The sequence below is a fragment of the Cupressus sempervirens genome, chromosome 9 (genome assembly GCF_028749045.1).
Source record: "Cupressus sempervirens isolate cs-2001-9-10 chromosome 9, ASM2874904v1, whole genome shotgun sequence".
NCBI classification, from domain to species: domain Eukaryota; kingdom Viridiplantae; phylum Streptophyta; class Pinopsida; order Cupressales; family Cupressaceae; genus Cupressus; species Cupressus sempervirens.
Window position 1 is genome coordinate 448,225,201 of NC_143126.1, and position 14,299 is coordinate 448,239,499.

General features: G+C 35.1%; 1 protein-coding gene across 2 annotated transcripts in view; it reads left to right on the forward strand.

The window, feature by feature from the left end:
• SYP81 (syntaxin of plants 81) overlaps positions 1–14,299 on the forward strand; it is an 81,308-nt gene that overhangs the window by 34,186 nt on the left and 32,823 nt on the right. For both annotated transcript variants that reach the window (XM_089800567.1, XM_089800566.1), the window contains exon 4: positions 2,457–2,606. In XM_089800567.1, coding sequence (XP_089656693.1) covers positions 2,457–2,606 — 150 coding nt within the window. The remainder of the gene's footprint in view (positions 1–2,456; positions 2,607–14,299) is intronic.

The window sequence follows — 14,299 nt, forward strand, 5'->3', positions numbered from 1 at the left end:
ACATTGACCATGATTTTTTTTTCTGAAGCAGTCACTATTGTATCACCTGTGCAAGATCCTAAATGGTATCATCCTGTTTATCGAGTATTCTTGATGAAAATACACTTTAGTATTGAATAGGGGTAGACTTTTGGATTTTTTTAAGACATCTTATCAATAAATGAATATAGACATAATGTTGTCCGGAAATAAATAAGTGATAATTAATTTAGTAATTTGCATGCCTTGGTTAGCTTTTGAGTTTTTATTGATGGTTGTGTCTGACACTTTTCTTCAGCTGGCACCCTAATCACTGGCCATCTTTAATGAATATCTTGTGTTTGCCATTGAGGCAGCTCGTCAGTGGAGAGCATTTTCTATACAAATGTTTGTAATGAAAACAATTAGTGTTTTTTATGATTAGTTTGAATATTTTGTAGTATTTTAACTTAAATGACTTTTATGCATTATATTTATGAGACTGTTGCTTTTTGTGTAGAATAATTGTTCTTGTTGACTTGTCACCCCCTAGCAAAGATTTGAAGCACTTGAGGAGGTTTATGGTTCCCTTTGCTGAATTATATTTACTCTTTTCTTATTGTGGACATTACTTCTCTCCACACATTTGTTCACTTGTAATGTTGTTATATCTTGGAATTTGTGAAGGTTAAGTGGGTGCATTTGCTCATTTAAATGGGTGACAATATGCGACAAAGAAAAAAGATGTTATGGCAATGTTTTCCCTATTTTTTATTTTAATGGAAATTTTTATATTGTCTCCATAATTGTTCTTGTTGGTTTAATCATTAAATTCAAGTCAAAATGAAGGTTGATGGTCATGTTATGATTCTAGGGAGGTATAATATGCATATGACTCATTCGAATCTTTATTATATACCATGTGTATGATTCCATCTTGGCAGAACTTTATACACATGCATCAAAATCATGACCTCTTGCTCAGAAAAATTGTCGGATGTAAGATGGATGAGCTTATGACCATTGTAGAAACTATCGAGGTCATGGCTGATGCCCTTAACTAAGTATGTTAGTTATTTTTTATATTTTTAGTTCATATCAAAACTGATATCATCTTAAATTTACAAGATGATATGGGAAAAGTTCATATTATTTTTGAGGTTGGTTACAAAGTCAAACCCAAGAAGAAGAAAATCATACACAAATGAAATTGAATTTCTTTTCTTATTCAGAAATGGGATTCGTATGCAGTCAAGAAGTGTGCTGACTATAGAATCCAACAGGGTTAAACTAACAGCTTCTACCTAAGGGCATTTAGAAAACCGAGAGGGTGATAGGCAAGAAAATAAAAGTGTTCAGGATAACTTATGGTGGAATACACGAGTTGAGAGATGGTGTAGTTAAAATAGTGTCAGTGGAAAATGTCTAAAGTTTTTGGAGCTGTGTAATTGTTTTTCATTCTATGGACAAGCAGTGGTGTGATGATGATTTGTATATACTTATGAGTTACAGGTTACATTGCACTCCAAAAAAATAGGATTTTAATTTTCTCGTTGTTTGTAAGGGTAAAAGGATTCGGGGGCAGAGATTGAGGGTGCCAATTTTGTTTTGAATTCCTCCATTGCACAATGTTGTTTTTACTTTTCTAAACACTTTGTCAATGAACATATGGTTAAAAGTTTAAAACATAACATGTATCTATTTGCAGGTAAATTTTGAGGTTCCATTTACCATAGATTTTCATTTCATTCATTAGACATCTGTATTCACTTGTCTGCCTCAATTTTTTTTCCACATTTGTTGAACCTTGGATCGGTTCCCTTCTAAATTCTGATAAAATTCATCCCAGAAAACATTGTTATTTTTACTGTCAAGGTGAAAAATTACTTTGAATTTTAGCCAGCTTCCTCGCTACAGAATGGCTTTCTGTTTCTGTGCTAGGTTATCTTCTAGCATCATATGAATATGAAATGTTGGAATGGGACTGACTCAATAGTTTACCACAAGAAACAAGAACAAGAGGCAAAAAACACAATTATTGTTTCCTACTACACATTTTGCCTTTTCTTTAATCTCTATTATTGTCTGTTCCTCTTGATGCGAGGTACGTTTTCTTTTAAGTTGATTGTCAAAGATCTTTCCATCATCTTGACTGATTGATTATTTAGCAAACAGATGATACTATGCTTTGACTTATATGAATGCAATCAGGTTCAAGGAAATAAATCTTTGAAAATTGGTCTTGACTGAATAGGAATATCCTGGAAATTCCTGTAGCCATCACTCAATTAGTAAGAAAAATAAGAGAATAATGTTGAATATGTTAAGAAATTCAATTGTTTTTGTTGACTTGACCATTGATTAATAATGTCACCTTGAAGGAAACAATTCAACTGTTTATTTGATATCTTATGACTTTAGTGCTATAAATATTGATGCCATTCTTCCATATTATAGACTTCAATGTCCAAAACTCAATACACGTATGTTATGTGCAGGTTCAAGTATTTGTAAAAACATGTAGGGAACAGATAGAGATTCTGAAGAATAATGTACAAATTGAAAATAAAAGAGGAAAAAATGTGAGTTGGCTTGATGGTCAGGAAGAAGTTGGGAATGCAGATATCATTGCACACAAGCATGGTGTGGTAAGATGCTTCTCCATCCCGGCAAAAAACACACAGTAGAAGAACCTCATTGATGAATCTTCCAAGCTTGCATAGATTGATTCAAGAATTCACATTTTCTTTTTTATATCATTGATTTAGTTATTTGTTTGCTTGCTACACTTTGGTTGGGCATATTTTTTAGAAAGTGTATCTATCTAGTTTTTACTTTTTTTGATTATGTGGTGACATTAATGTTATCAATATGTGCAAAAACAAAAACGACAATAATAAAAGTTAAAACCAATCTTAACAAAGTGATTTCAAAACATAGCATTGATTTTGCATTTTCTATGATAAATCACTATCCAGTATAATATTTATGATTTTGCAGTGTATAATTTCCTCCATGACTAAAATTCTAGTTTTTAAATGTTGTTTTGGTTAACAGTATTATAGTCTCCCAGTCACAACTCATATATTTACCACATCCTTGTAGAATCTAGATGTCAACTTGGACTTGTTGAAATTAGTGAATCTGTATTGGTGGAGTCCTGATGGCTACTTGGATTAGCTGACGTGATGAGGTACAGTGAGTCTGAAGTACGCTTCAATGGTCAAAACCCTTTACAAAAAGGAAAAACGCAGAAGTATCTTTTTCATATCTTTCCAGTTGCAGTATTGGCCAAAATCAGTTTTTCTTTTGCCTTAACAAGTATTCATTATAGACTGACCTCGGAAATATTTAAATTGTCATTGTTTTACGTCAGTGGGATTTATGTTTCTTTGGTTTAGGCATTTTAAAAAGATTTTCAAAACAAGGGAAGAGTGAACCGTGCTGTTACTTTCTTTTCATAATGGCTAAGATTTGGTTGGCCTTCTACAACAAATTTAAGAATTTCAATTTTTTTGGTTTGTCAAGCATTTCTACTTCTGCAATATGCAAATCACGATAGCTCTTGTCAAAAAAACAAAAAAACAGTCTCTTCAAACATAAAACTTAGAGATTTTACAAACAGTATGAAAATGTTTGTCAAAAAAGAATTCTGGCATGTATATATGCCAAGGAAGTACATAATAGGCACATATGGGAAATATTTGTTAAAATTTTACCCCACAATAAATTTGAGGCATAATGTTGGGTTCAGTCAACAAGACAAGAGGTGATACAAAGAGCCAATGCAATCTTGGAATTCATAGCATAAGCAAGAGAAAAGGAAATGAAAAACAACCAAATGTTGGGAGAAGTCATCTCCAAAATGTGGGATTAGAGTTGAAGCAAGTGTTAGGGTTTTAAGGTGGACTAGAGTAATAAGCAATAGTAAAACATAATGCAAAATAATAAAACACAGTAATGCAAATATTTAATGTGGTTCACCCAACGGGGGCTACATCCACAAACAACTGTACACTTCTTTCTATTTATCTAGTGAAGAGAAAATTACAATACAATATCGTTTACATTACACAGCTACTTAATTATAGACCTTTAAGGCAGTTTATGTGCCAAAACAATAGCTTACTACTTTATTAAATTATAGGCAATTTTTTCTTTGAGGGTGCTGCTCCAAACCCTAACTAGGGGGGTTATCCCTCTGGCCCTTGCAGGAGGGCCTCTGCCCATTAATTGATTTGGGGAGGAAACTTGGCTTTCAAAGTCACCAAAGTTTAAGTCCAGCAACATGATCAATTGCCACATACCAACAATCTCCCACTTGGAAACTGAGTAGGCTCCACCCCAAACAAGTGGTATATGACCCATCAATCCCTCATTCTAAAGTTTTTAATATTTTGGTGGATTGAGTTGATATTATTGTCATTCACACTATTTGTGACTTACAACAATCAATCAAATATGTCATTTGGAACCAAGCTTTGTGTGAGCAAGTACAAAACAATATTGAAAAATGTAAGTGTATTTTAATTTGTTCTTGAATAGGGCAACGTCTCTAAATTAGTAAGCAAATATTGACAATTGATAATGTGTTTACTTTTGTTGTTGGGCTCAAAGTTATTGATTGTGAAGGTTAAAAGGGGACCATTTTTATATTGTGTAGTGCCCCTCTTGTTTGCACCATTCTAATGTGTTCATTTGATTCTAGGTTTGTCATTATGCCCTTTGGATGTTTCATATGCTGCTTATTGCCCTTAGATTCTTATATTATTTTCTAGTGACGTGTATCAATTGCTCTAAGATACCTACCTACTTCTTTGTACTTGGTTGTGTGAACTTATGTGTTGTGGGCCTTGTGGCTGATTGTATTCTTGAGATTAATGAGATTTGATGTTTTACCTGATTGGATACTAGATTGATTGAATTTGGTTTTTTGGTTAAATATGGAGTAATTGTGATTTTGGCATTGAGATGCATGTTGAGATAGACTAATAATGTGATTTTGGATTATCATTATTGGGGCAATAATACTAGTGTTGGAATAAAATATTAATCTGATTTGTTAATTTAAATGGTAATGAGTTCTATTTAAGGATATTTCATTTGGTCAAGGTATAAAAAGATTATCAATGGAGTTGGTGATTCTTATGCTCATGATGAGATGACTATGTTACAATATTGACCCCGATTGGGGAATATATTTGTACACTTTGACAATTATATGTATGTATACATACTTGTAATGTTTGTTGAGTAGTTGCAAGTATCAGACATCGACTCCACCTAGCTTCACAGGCTTAAACATGCTCATTTGCCCAATGGTGGTTAACAATAGATAACACATTTGCCAAAATTTCCTCTAGCCAAAACCCATTGTTCCCTTGTAAGGACAATTTCTTAATATTTTATTATTTGAACACAGAGTATTTCAGTTGGTTGTTTTTGGATACCAATCGTCATGTGTAGTTGAGTAATGATTGTTTGTACATATTGGGATTTAATGTATTCTATTGTCATTTGGATAAATTAATGCATTTTAATGTAATTGTGGTAATTTATTATTTAAATGACTCAATATGTCTTATTTGTATTTAAAATGAAGGCAATTGCCTGATTTGATTGATTGGGGTCATTTGGGGAAATCGAAGATTGATTTAGGTTTGTTTATTTATTTATTTTATAAAAAGTGAACAGTGAAATTGTGTTTTATACAGTGAAACCCAAGGACTCACACCCGCCTCCAAACCTCGAAGTACCTATCCTCGAGATGTCCCCACATTGAATACACTCAAGTACCCCCCCACGTTTGCCATTCTGCAACCGTGCTACCGCTGTAATGTGTGCTTGAATTTCTATTTGAATTTTACTATTGGGTATGTACTATGTTACTATGTTGAATGTTCAATGGCTCTAGTTCGTCTTGCAATTTTGCTATGTTCAAGTATTTCAATTTGGTATGTTGTATTAAAACATCATTTCATAATTAGCATTTTAAGTTCTATATGTATAGTATGCAACACCCCTCCCTACCCCACCGTCCCCTAGCCGTCCCTCCTCCATCTCGAAATTGAGGCCCATTGTGCCTCGATCCTAGAGACTCTTCCCAATGTCCTACCATCCCCACATATCCTAGCGCCGGTGTTACATTGGTTTTATATCATGAATTTGGGCATTTTTACACTTAGTTATTTTTCTCCAAAAAAATGCGTACTATACACTTGAAACTTGACTTGTTGGGAGTGACTGGAATGGAAATGTTGAATGGTTACCAACTAGAACAATAAAACATGTATCCAAATATACCAATATCAACAAAGCATTTAATACCAATATCACACGTACCAAAGTTGGCGAGGGAAACCATATATTTTATTGAGTACTAAAATAACAAGTACATTATTCATGTCCCAATGTTCTTTATTAAAATACGGTTAGGAAGACCAACCGATACATCCCCTTGCTACCTAACTACCCAACCCCAATACTAATTATCTTTAATTACATGAAAGTATTTAAAGTATCATTATATGTTAATTTCTAGGATCTTTGCAAATGTGCTAACAATTGCCACTGTAATTGATTGTGTTCCATATGCAAATGAAGGCTTATAAATAAGAGAGAAGGAAACATGTCTCATGAAGAGACATGTCTCTATGGTTAATCATCATTAGATAACATATTAATATATTAGTAATATAAATAACCATATATATAATATATTATTATATAATATGTATAACAAAATATATATAATATATAAAAAAAAAAAAATTAAAAAAAAAAAAAAAAATATATATATATATATATATATATATATATACAATAATATATGTTATTTAACATGGATAAGTATATATAGGAAATGATGATTACCAATAGCAACAATGTATCTCAGATCGAATTAGTCCGACTAAAGCTACAACTTTAAGACTCTTGGGGAGGATTTGTAGAACACATTATGCTCTCAAGTATATGAAGAGATATCATCTCAGTATGATATTCAGTTCACTATAAGGCTAAATTTCTCAACACTCCCTCTTTAGCAAATAGAATTTAAGTAATTATAATACAAGATTTGAACACCACCTTAAGTGTGGTCTATGATAGTTTCAAGTTATGGTGTCCAACAAGATCCGGCCCGAAGAACCATAATGTATTTTCATGGTGTCCGGAAAAATCCGGCTTGAAGAACCATGATGAGTTGATTATCAAGGTGTTCAACATAATCCGGCCTGAAGAACCATGATAAGTTGGTTATCAAGGTGTCTGGCAAAATCTGGCCGAAAGAACCCTGATAACACTTCCTCCTAGGCACCTAACACATTTAGATGCTACAAGTTAATGTAGTGTATGTAGGAGATAGGTCAACCATTGATAAGGTTGTCACCTTACAATGGTTACCTTCTGGTTAATCCATGCGTTATCATTACTTCCAACACCCTGGGACAACAACTTAATGAAGTCTGTCATGATAATAGGTCTACCATTTATAAGATCGTCACCTTACAGTGTTTATCTTCTGTTTATATATGTCAATGAAAGATCGTCACCTTTCATTACATATCATATGTGAAATAGTAACCACTATGAACCTAGTCAGAGGGTGGTACAAAGGCTTTCACCTTAATTTTCTCTCATAGAGAAGAATGCATTACAAAGAGTTTCACTGAGAACTTCTCCTCATAGAGAAGATATTATTCACAAAGGATTGCACGTCAAAAAATTCTCCCAATGACCAATGATCCTAGGAAGTCAGGTCTAGTTGTTACTCCCGTAGAGGCTCTATTCCCCCCAAGGATTCTTGTCAAACTCACTTTGAATTTGATATCATTTTTTTGATTATCTAGTGATAAGTCATCACTTCCTCATGATATACATAGGAGTAGGCCCATCAACATCATACAGTCACACATGTATTTCTAGACTCCCTCTGAGTATCAATCTTCTAAGCTCATGCATTGCTTTAGAAGAAGTGTCATACTCCCTCTTAATGTAGAAGGATCTCATGATCTCATAATCTCAATTATCAAAGATGTTTGCTTCAAGAGCCTTACTTTATCCATCTTGATCATTAGGGTCTTTGGAGCTACTATCATTAGATTGAGTCTGCACAATATTTGGTATCATGTGTAAAGTAACAAGTTTCTTTCCCTATAAGAACATCTTCAAACATAAAGGAAAGGATCAAGGCAAATAACCCTTATAGTATGTAAGAATTACAAATAAGAGAGAGATAAATGTAAAAGAGGAATACTTATTTGCACATGAAGATTCAGAAATTGTCTTCTTAGATTATTTGAGAATGGAACATCTCCCCTCTAAGTAAGGTTTAAGTGGGAATGGAACATTGACTATTATTCCCCCCACAATTTAGAATTTTCACTCATTCTTATTAAAATATGACAATTCCTTTCTAAGTTCGAACTTGCTCTTTTCATCCATTGAAGGTCCAAACATTCGTTTAGCTTAATAGTAGAAGCGAACATGTCCTTCCATTTTTTCAAACTCGTCCACAATATGCCAATATCTTGATTGAGTATGATTGTGCCACATGTATGAATATCTTGCAATCTGTGTATTCCAAATTTATATCATTAGTGAGTCCATCACAACATGGTTGACTCTCTTTGAATCAATATGATCGAAATCACCGAAGGTTGACTGAATCATATCATCTATTTGCTTTCTCTTTTTGCAAGGTTGAATTTAATGAGATGTTAGGCTCCCTCTTGATATATAAAGATACTTATTATCTTAATATAAATTTCCACTCAGATATCATCAATCAATTCTGCGTCACATCAAATATAGAAAAACTTCTTTCTAATCTTCTTCTTCAGAATGAATCATCCCTCTTATAATCAAGGGATGAAAATAAGATCCTTCAGTTGCTTCTCAACAAAGCTTACTCCCCACTCTTATAGAGACTTAACATCCTTCTTAATGTAATCTATTTCTTTCTTCCTGAAAAGTATTAGCTCCCTCCAAAGCTCTGATTTAATCCTTTCATCCAATAAAGGATCACAATAGCATTTTCTTGTGTTGCTAAATTAATTTATCATCACCATTGTACTTTATCAGCTTAGATACCATTTGAGTGTTTAAATATTAATGTAATCATTATTAAATAAATATCCTTTAGTGGTAAACGTCAATCATTTTCCAACTACTATCAAGATTCTCTTGATTCATTTCTTATAGACATATGACTTCCTTAGTCAACCTTCAGTTATAGGGAAATATAGGCTATCACTTTTATACCGATATTCAATTCTTAAGACTCAACATCAAAGTAGAGGTCCATGTCCTTGATATGGTTAGCGGAGAGGTTGAGAGAGTTAACCCACTTAACTTATAACCAAAAGTTAAGTCAATCCAATGATGCAAATTCATATCTAACTGATTAATTTCTTAGAACTTCATTATGTAATGAAATAAAATCTTTAGGGGGTGTTGCCGATGATAGTATAAGTGTTACATGCTCACGGGATACTCATTCGGTTTATAGACCGAATGCACAACTCGTGACTTGAATTGTACAGGACTTGAATTGTACAACTCTCGAGTAAATCACGATGGATCATATTTTGCCGATGGCCCAAACTTTTTTATGTTTCTACTTCACTTTTGAAGCTGCGGCTCAAGCTTATGATGTTGCAAGGGCCTCAAGCTTCATCATTCAATTTTCTAGACTCACAATTCAAGACAAGTGCAATTTTGGCAGTGGATGTGCACCTCAATCCCTCATCCCAAGTTATATGAGTAATTGCTATTAATTATGTTGGTTGTTCCCGTGACGCTATTCCTACAATGTTCTTTAATAATGTGAAGGTCGGGCATAGTGTTGACAGAGAAACCCAACCTATGTTGTGCAAGGTGTTAAAAATCCAGAGGCTCCAAATACAGTGGAAATTGAAGAAGATATGTGTGAGGTGAATGTAACAAAACATCTTCTACAATCTCCTTAGAAAATATCTCCTGAGGGCAGAGCTTAGATGTACCTACTTTTTCCTGATGAGAAGGAGATGATACAACCTTATGACTCATTTGTAATCTTCCTTGACTTTAGTGCATTACAAGAAACCATTTTTTAGGCTACCCAAAAAAAATACAAACATCCAAACTTATAAATATCATGCCTGAATTCAACATCCTTTGATGAAAAGGTAATCTTCATCTCTATCTTTGATGTGATTGGATATTATCCAGTTGAATAGTATGATGCCTCTTATCGTGGGTCTAGTCAAATTGACCTTCAATTGGCTTTCTTGTAGACCGAAAGGTTTGTAGTTCCTTTACTTGTATTTATTTTCACTTCCTTTTCTATAGATGATGTACCATGAACTGGTAGATATTGGCAGGTTTATCTGCTTATGCTCACATCAATCTTCTAATCTCTTTGCACCTTAGTTTCCTTATATTTGCCTTCCTCCCGTGGTATATGTAGTCACCAAATCTTAGTCGGCTAACTTGGCACATTCTACCACTGTCTGACTCAGAACAACCTCTGATTCATTTTAATGGCCTTTCTTTGGCTGTGTTTTTCGTCCTTAGTTTACTCTGATGAGACTTCTATATAGACTTCCATGTTGATTCTTCCCATCGGATATTGCTTCCTTCCTTTGTATTAACTAGTAATGTCATTCGATGCCTCAGATCGATTGTCCTTATATTTCTTTGATATGCGATGTTGGCATTCACCGCATCCCCATTGTATGACCTTAAAGTGATGATCTACAGTCCTGTCTGAATATCATATCCTCCACATGTAAGGACTCGTGCACTTTTCTAATTGCCCATGTCAACTCTCCCTGTCTTTTGATGGATGTGCCTATATTGTTTAATATATCTCCAATCCTTTTCTCGATCGTTCTATTAATCTAAGAAGACATGACATTCCCATACCGAAATCCCTTACAAGCAACACCTTGAACAATTGCTCATACTCATTGCCCATCTTTAGTGGCCCGATCTTAGAATATATGTAAGTGCCACGACATGACAGAGATGTTTATACCATTCACATTACACTTTATTTGTTGTCAATTAAAATGGGTGCTCTTTATCATATGTATTTCAACATTTTTAATACATTTGCAGCCGGCTTTGCTACCATGTTAATTTCTAGGATCACTGCAAATGTACTAGCAATTGCCATTGTAACTGATTGTGTTCAATATGCAAATGAAGGCTTAAAAATAAGAGAGAAGGAGACATGTCTCATGAAGAGACATGTCTCTGCGGTCAATCATCATTAGATAGCATATTAATATATTAGTAATATAAATAACCATATATATAATATATTATTATATAATATGTATAACACTATATATAATATTATATATATATTATATACAATAATATATATTATTTAACATGGATAAGTATATATAGAAAATGATGAATACCAATAACAATGATGTATCTCAGATTGAATTAATCTGATTGAGGCTACAACTTTAACATTATGCCCTAGATTTATCCCCGCCAAAAAAGAAGTCTTCCAGATGACTATCCAGCAAGAAACCCAAAAGAAAACTATACTTCAAGAAGTAAGGTGGATGGATGCCCCTGGACTGGATACCTATTCACGAATGCTCCATATTTCTTGCTCCGCAAGCATCTGCCTAGCTCGAACTCCTTGAAGCAGGCGCAAGGCTTCTATCCTATCCTTTTTGCTGTGACCAATTTTTCTCTTAGAACTTCTTTCTCAGCCTTCCATTCGACTTCTTGTTCATACTCGACTCCACTCTGCATAAGTAACATCCAGTCTATATAGTAGTCATTCTTCATAAATGCTACTTGTGACTTTGCTGCTTTGACTAAGGCATCCAAGTGCTAGCCTTGAGTTTGTTTTATGATCTCCTTAGTGGTCCATTCCATTCCTTGTAACTCTTTGAGGAATTTTCCAGCTTTTTCCTCAAATGAAAGTATTGCCATTTCCGTTCCTAATGGGTCCGAGTACTCCTCTTGAGTTTCCATTCAATCTTCTATCTTCATCTCCAAGGGATTTGGTGAAGGGGGAGGTATCTTTTCAGATTTTCCCAACAATTTATTTGCTTCTACCAACACTATGTCCTCATCTTGTGCTACTTACGTTCCTGTACTCGTTCCCTCCATTGGCTTTTGACCCTACTTTTCCTTCTTGCCCTTAGATTGAACCAACAGGGCAATTGGTTGAGCCACCTCTATGCCTTCTGGTGTCTCTAGTCTAATGCTACGTTCAGCGTTCTTGTGGCATCAAAGATCTATCATCTTAGTGTGAGGCAATTGATCTAGAGCAACAATGTTCGTCAGAATGGAAATTTGTTTTGTGCCCCATTGAGGGAGTAGTTGTCCACTTGGTTCTTCTATACCTACTACTTGCATCCCCTTCTCTTTGTCCTTTAGCAACATCTCTGTTTGCAGCGTCCATAGTACCCTTTGTACTGACATTTTTTGTACCAGTATCCATTGTACCAACATCCTTTGTACTAGCATCCTTTGTACTCGTATCCTCCATACCAACATCTTCCGTACAGACTTCTTTAGTATGACCAACCATACGCAATTGTCCTATCATCTGTATGTGTATACAGACTGTTACACAAAGTCTTGGCCTTTTTCCTTTCTTCTCCCTATCGTATGAGAATTCTCCCTTTGATACTTGTACACCGAGTTGCCCTCCTATTGCTGGTCGTACGATAGTCCTTCGTACTCCAGTGCACCTTCGTACTCTAATCCTGCGTACAAAGAATGTCCTTCGTACAGTAAATCCCTTGCGTACTCCTCGATGTACGCCAACTCTACGAACAATAATGTTACTTTGTACTAGAAATCTTCTTACTACAAAACCTCATACTACAATTCTCTGTACTCCCAATCTTCGTACTTGTACTCCAAAGCTGCTTACAGTGTTCCTTGGTACGTGATTTTCTTTTGTCTATATCATTGTTTTATTCCTCCATCTTCTGTATAAGGGGTCAAAGTTAGGGCTGCATTTTTATTTTATTATTTTCACTTTAGTTCTTCCTTTTATCTTTCCCTCCTTTACCTTCTCTATTATTCTCTTTTATTTCCTCAGGCTAGCTTTTTTTGTTCTTTTATGTCTATGGAATAAATAGTAAAAGACTCCTTCCTTTTCAATTCCTCCAGCTTAGCTTTGTCATACTCTATTCTTTTATCCTTATGAAATGTATGTGTTGGGGTATCATCAATTGAGGTCGTGCCTCCTATATGCTCCTTGTAACACCTTGGATAGCCTTTGTTAGGTTCCATCTCTTGAATCTACAACATATTGCACTCTAGTTGCAACACTTCATAATCCCCCATATGAAATAGGCCGTTGAAGGAACTTGTTTCATCTTCTGAACATTCTCCCAGTCGTAGAATGCCTTCTTCATTTGGCTCAATTCCATTGCCATCGTCTCCCATGGCTTCCAAATTGGAAGTAAGCTCCTGACTTACAGACGTGCTCCTTAAGTCAATTGTGTATTTTCAATTGTTTACTTCGATGGATTTCTTCCAGTTGTGATTTGCTTGTGTTGCGATTAGCCATCCTCTCCTCAATAATGCATCCCACCCCTTCTTCTCTGGGGAAATCACTACAAAATCCAGGAACTGCCGAGTTCTAATCACTAGTTTTTGTCCCATAAGGTTCCAGTGGGCTCGATCCCATGTTGATCTGCTCCTACTTAACTATAAGGTGGGTGGCCAAAGAGTTGGTTTCCCGAGAGCCTTCCAAGTTTCTTCAGAGAGGACATTACACTGGAGCCTCCATCTAGAATAGTATTGGTCATTTGGATCCCATAATCTCCATCTCTAGCATTTTCGGAGTCCTTCCCATCCCTATGGTAATATAGAGTTATTGTATTTGCCCTCTTTTACTACCTCCTTCAATGGTTCTTCTTTAGTGTTGTTTCCGTGTGCTATTGCCACCCTTAAATGTGGTAGGATCTCCAACAAATCCCCAATCTTTATTAGAATAGTGGTTTCCAAGACTTGGTTCATGATGTTAGTTTCTAGGATGGATTTGGTGGAGGAAGTTTTAGGAGTACTTACCTTTCCTTATCCGTTAAATCTTGGATCTCCCTCCTGGCTTTGTCCAACCTCTCCTTTTCCCTACTTACATCTAGATATGTGAGTTTTCTAGCCCACATCTAGGTGATGGCTAATACTACCTCCTTTGGTTCTACCACCTCCAACATGTTCACACTTTTCTATTTGGGGCGGTTGGCATCCTCGTGATTACTTGGTCCACACCATTTGTAGAGCATCCCCCCACTTTGTCCTCCACTCTGATAGTCACACGCAAACTGTCCCGATTTGTTACATGTACACTGTATCATAGGCTGTCCTG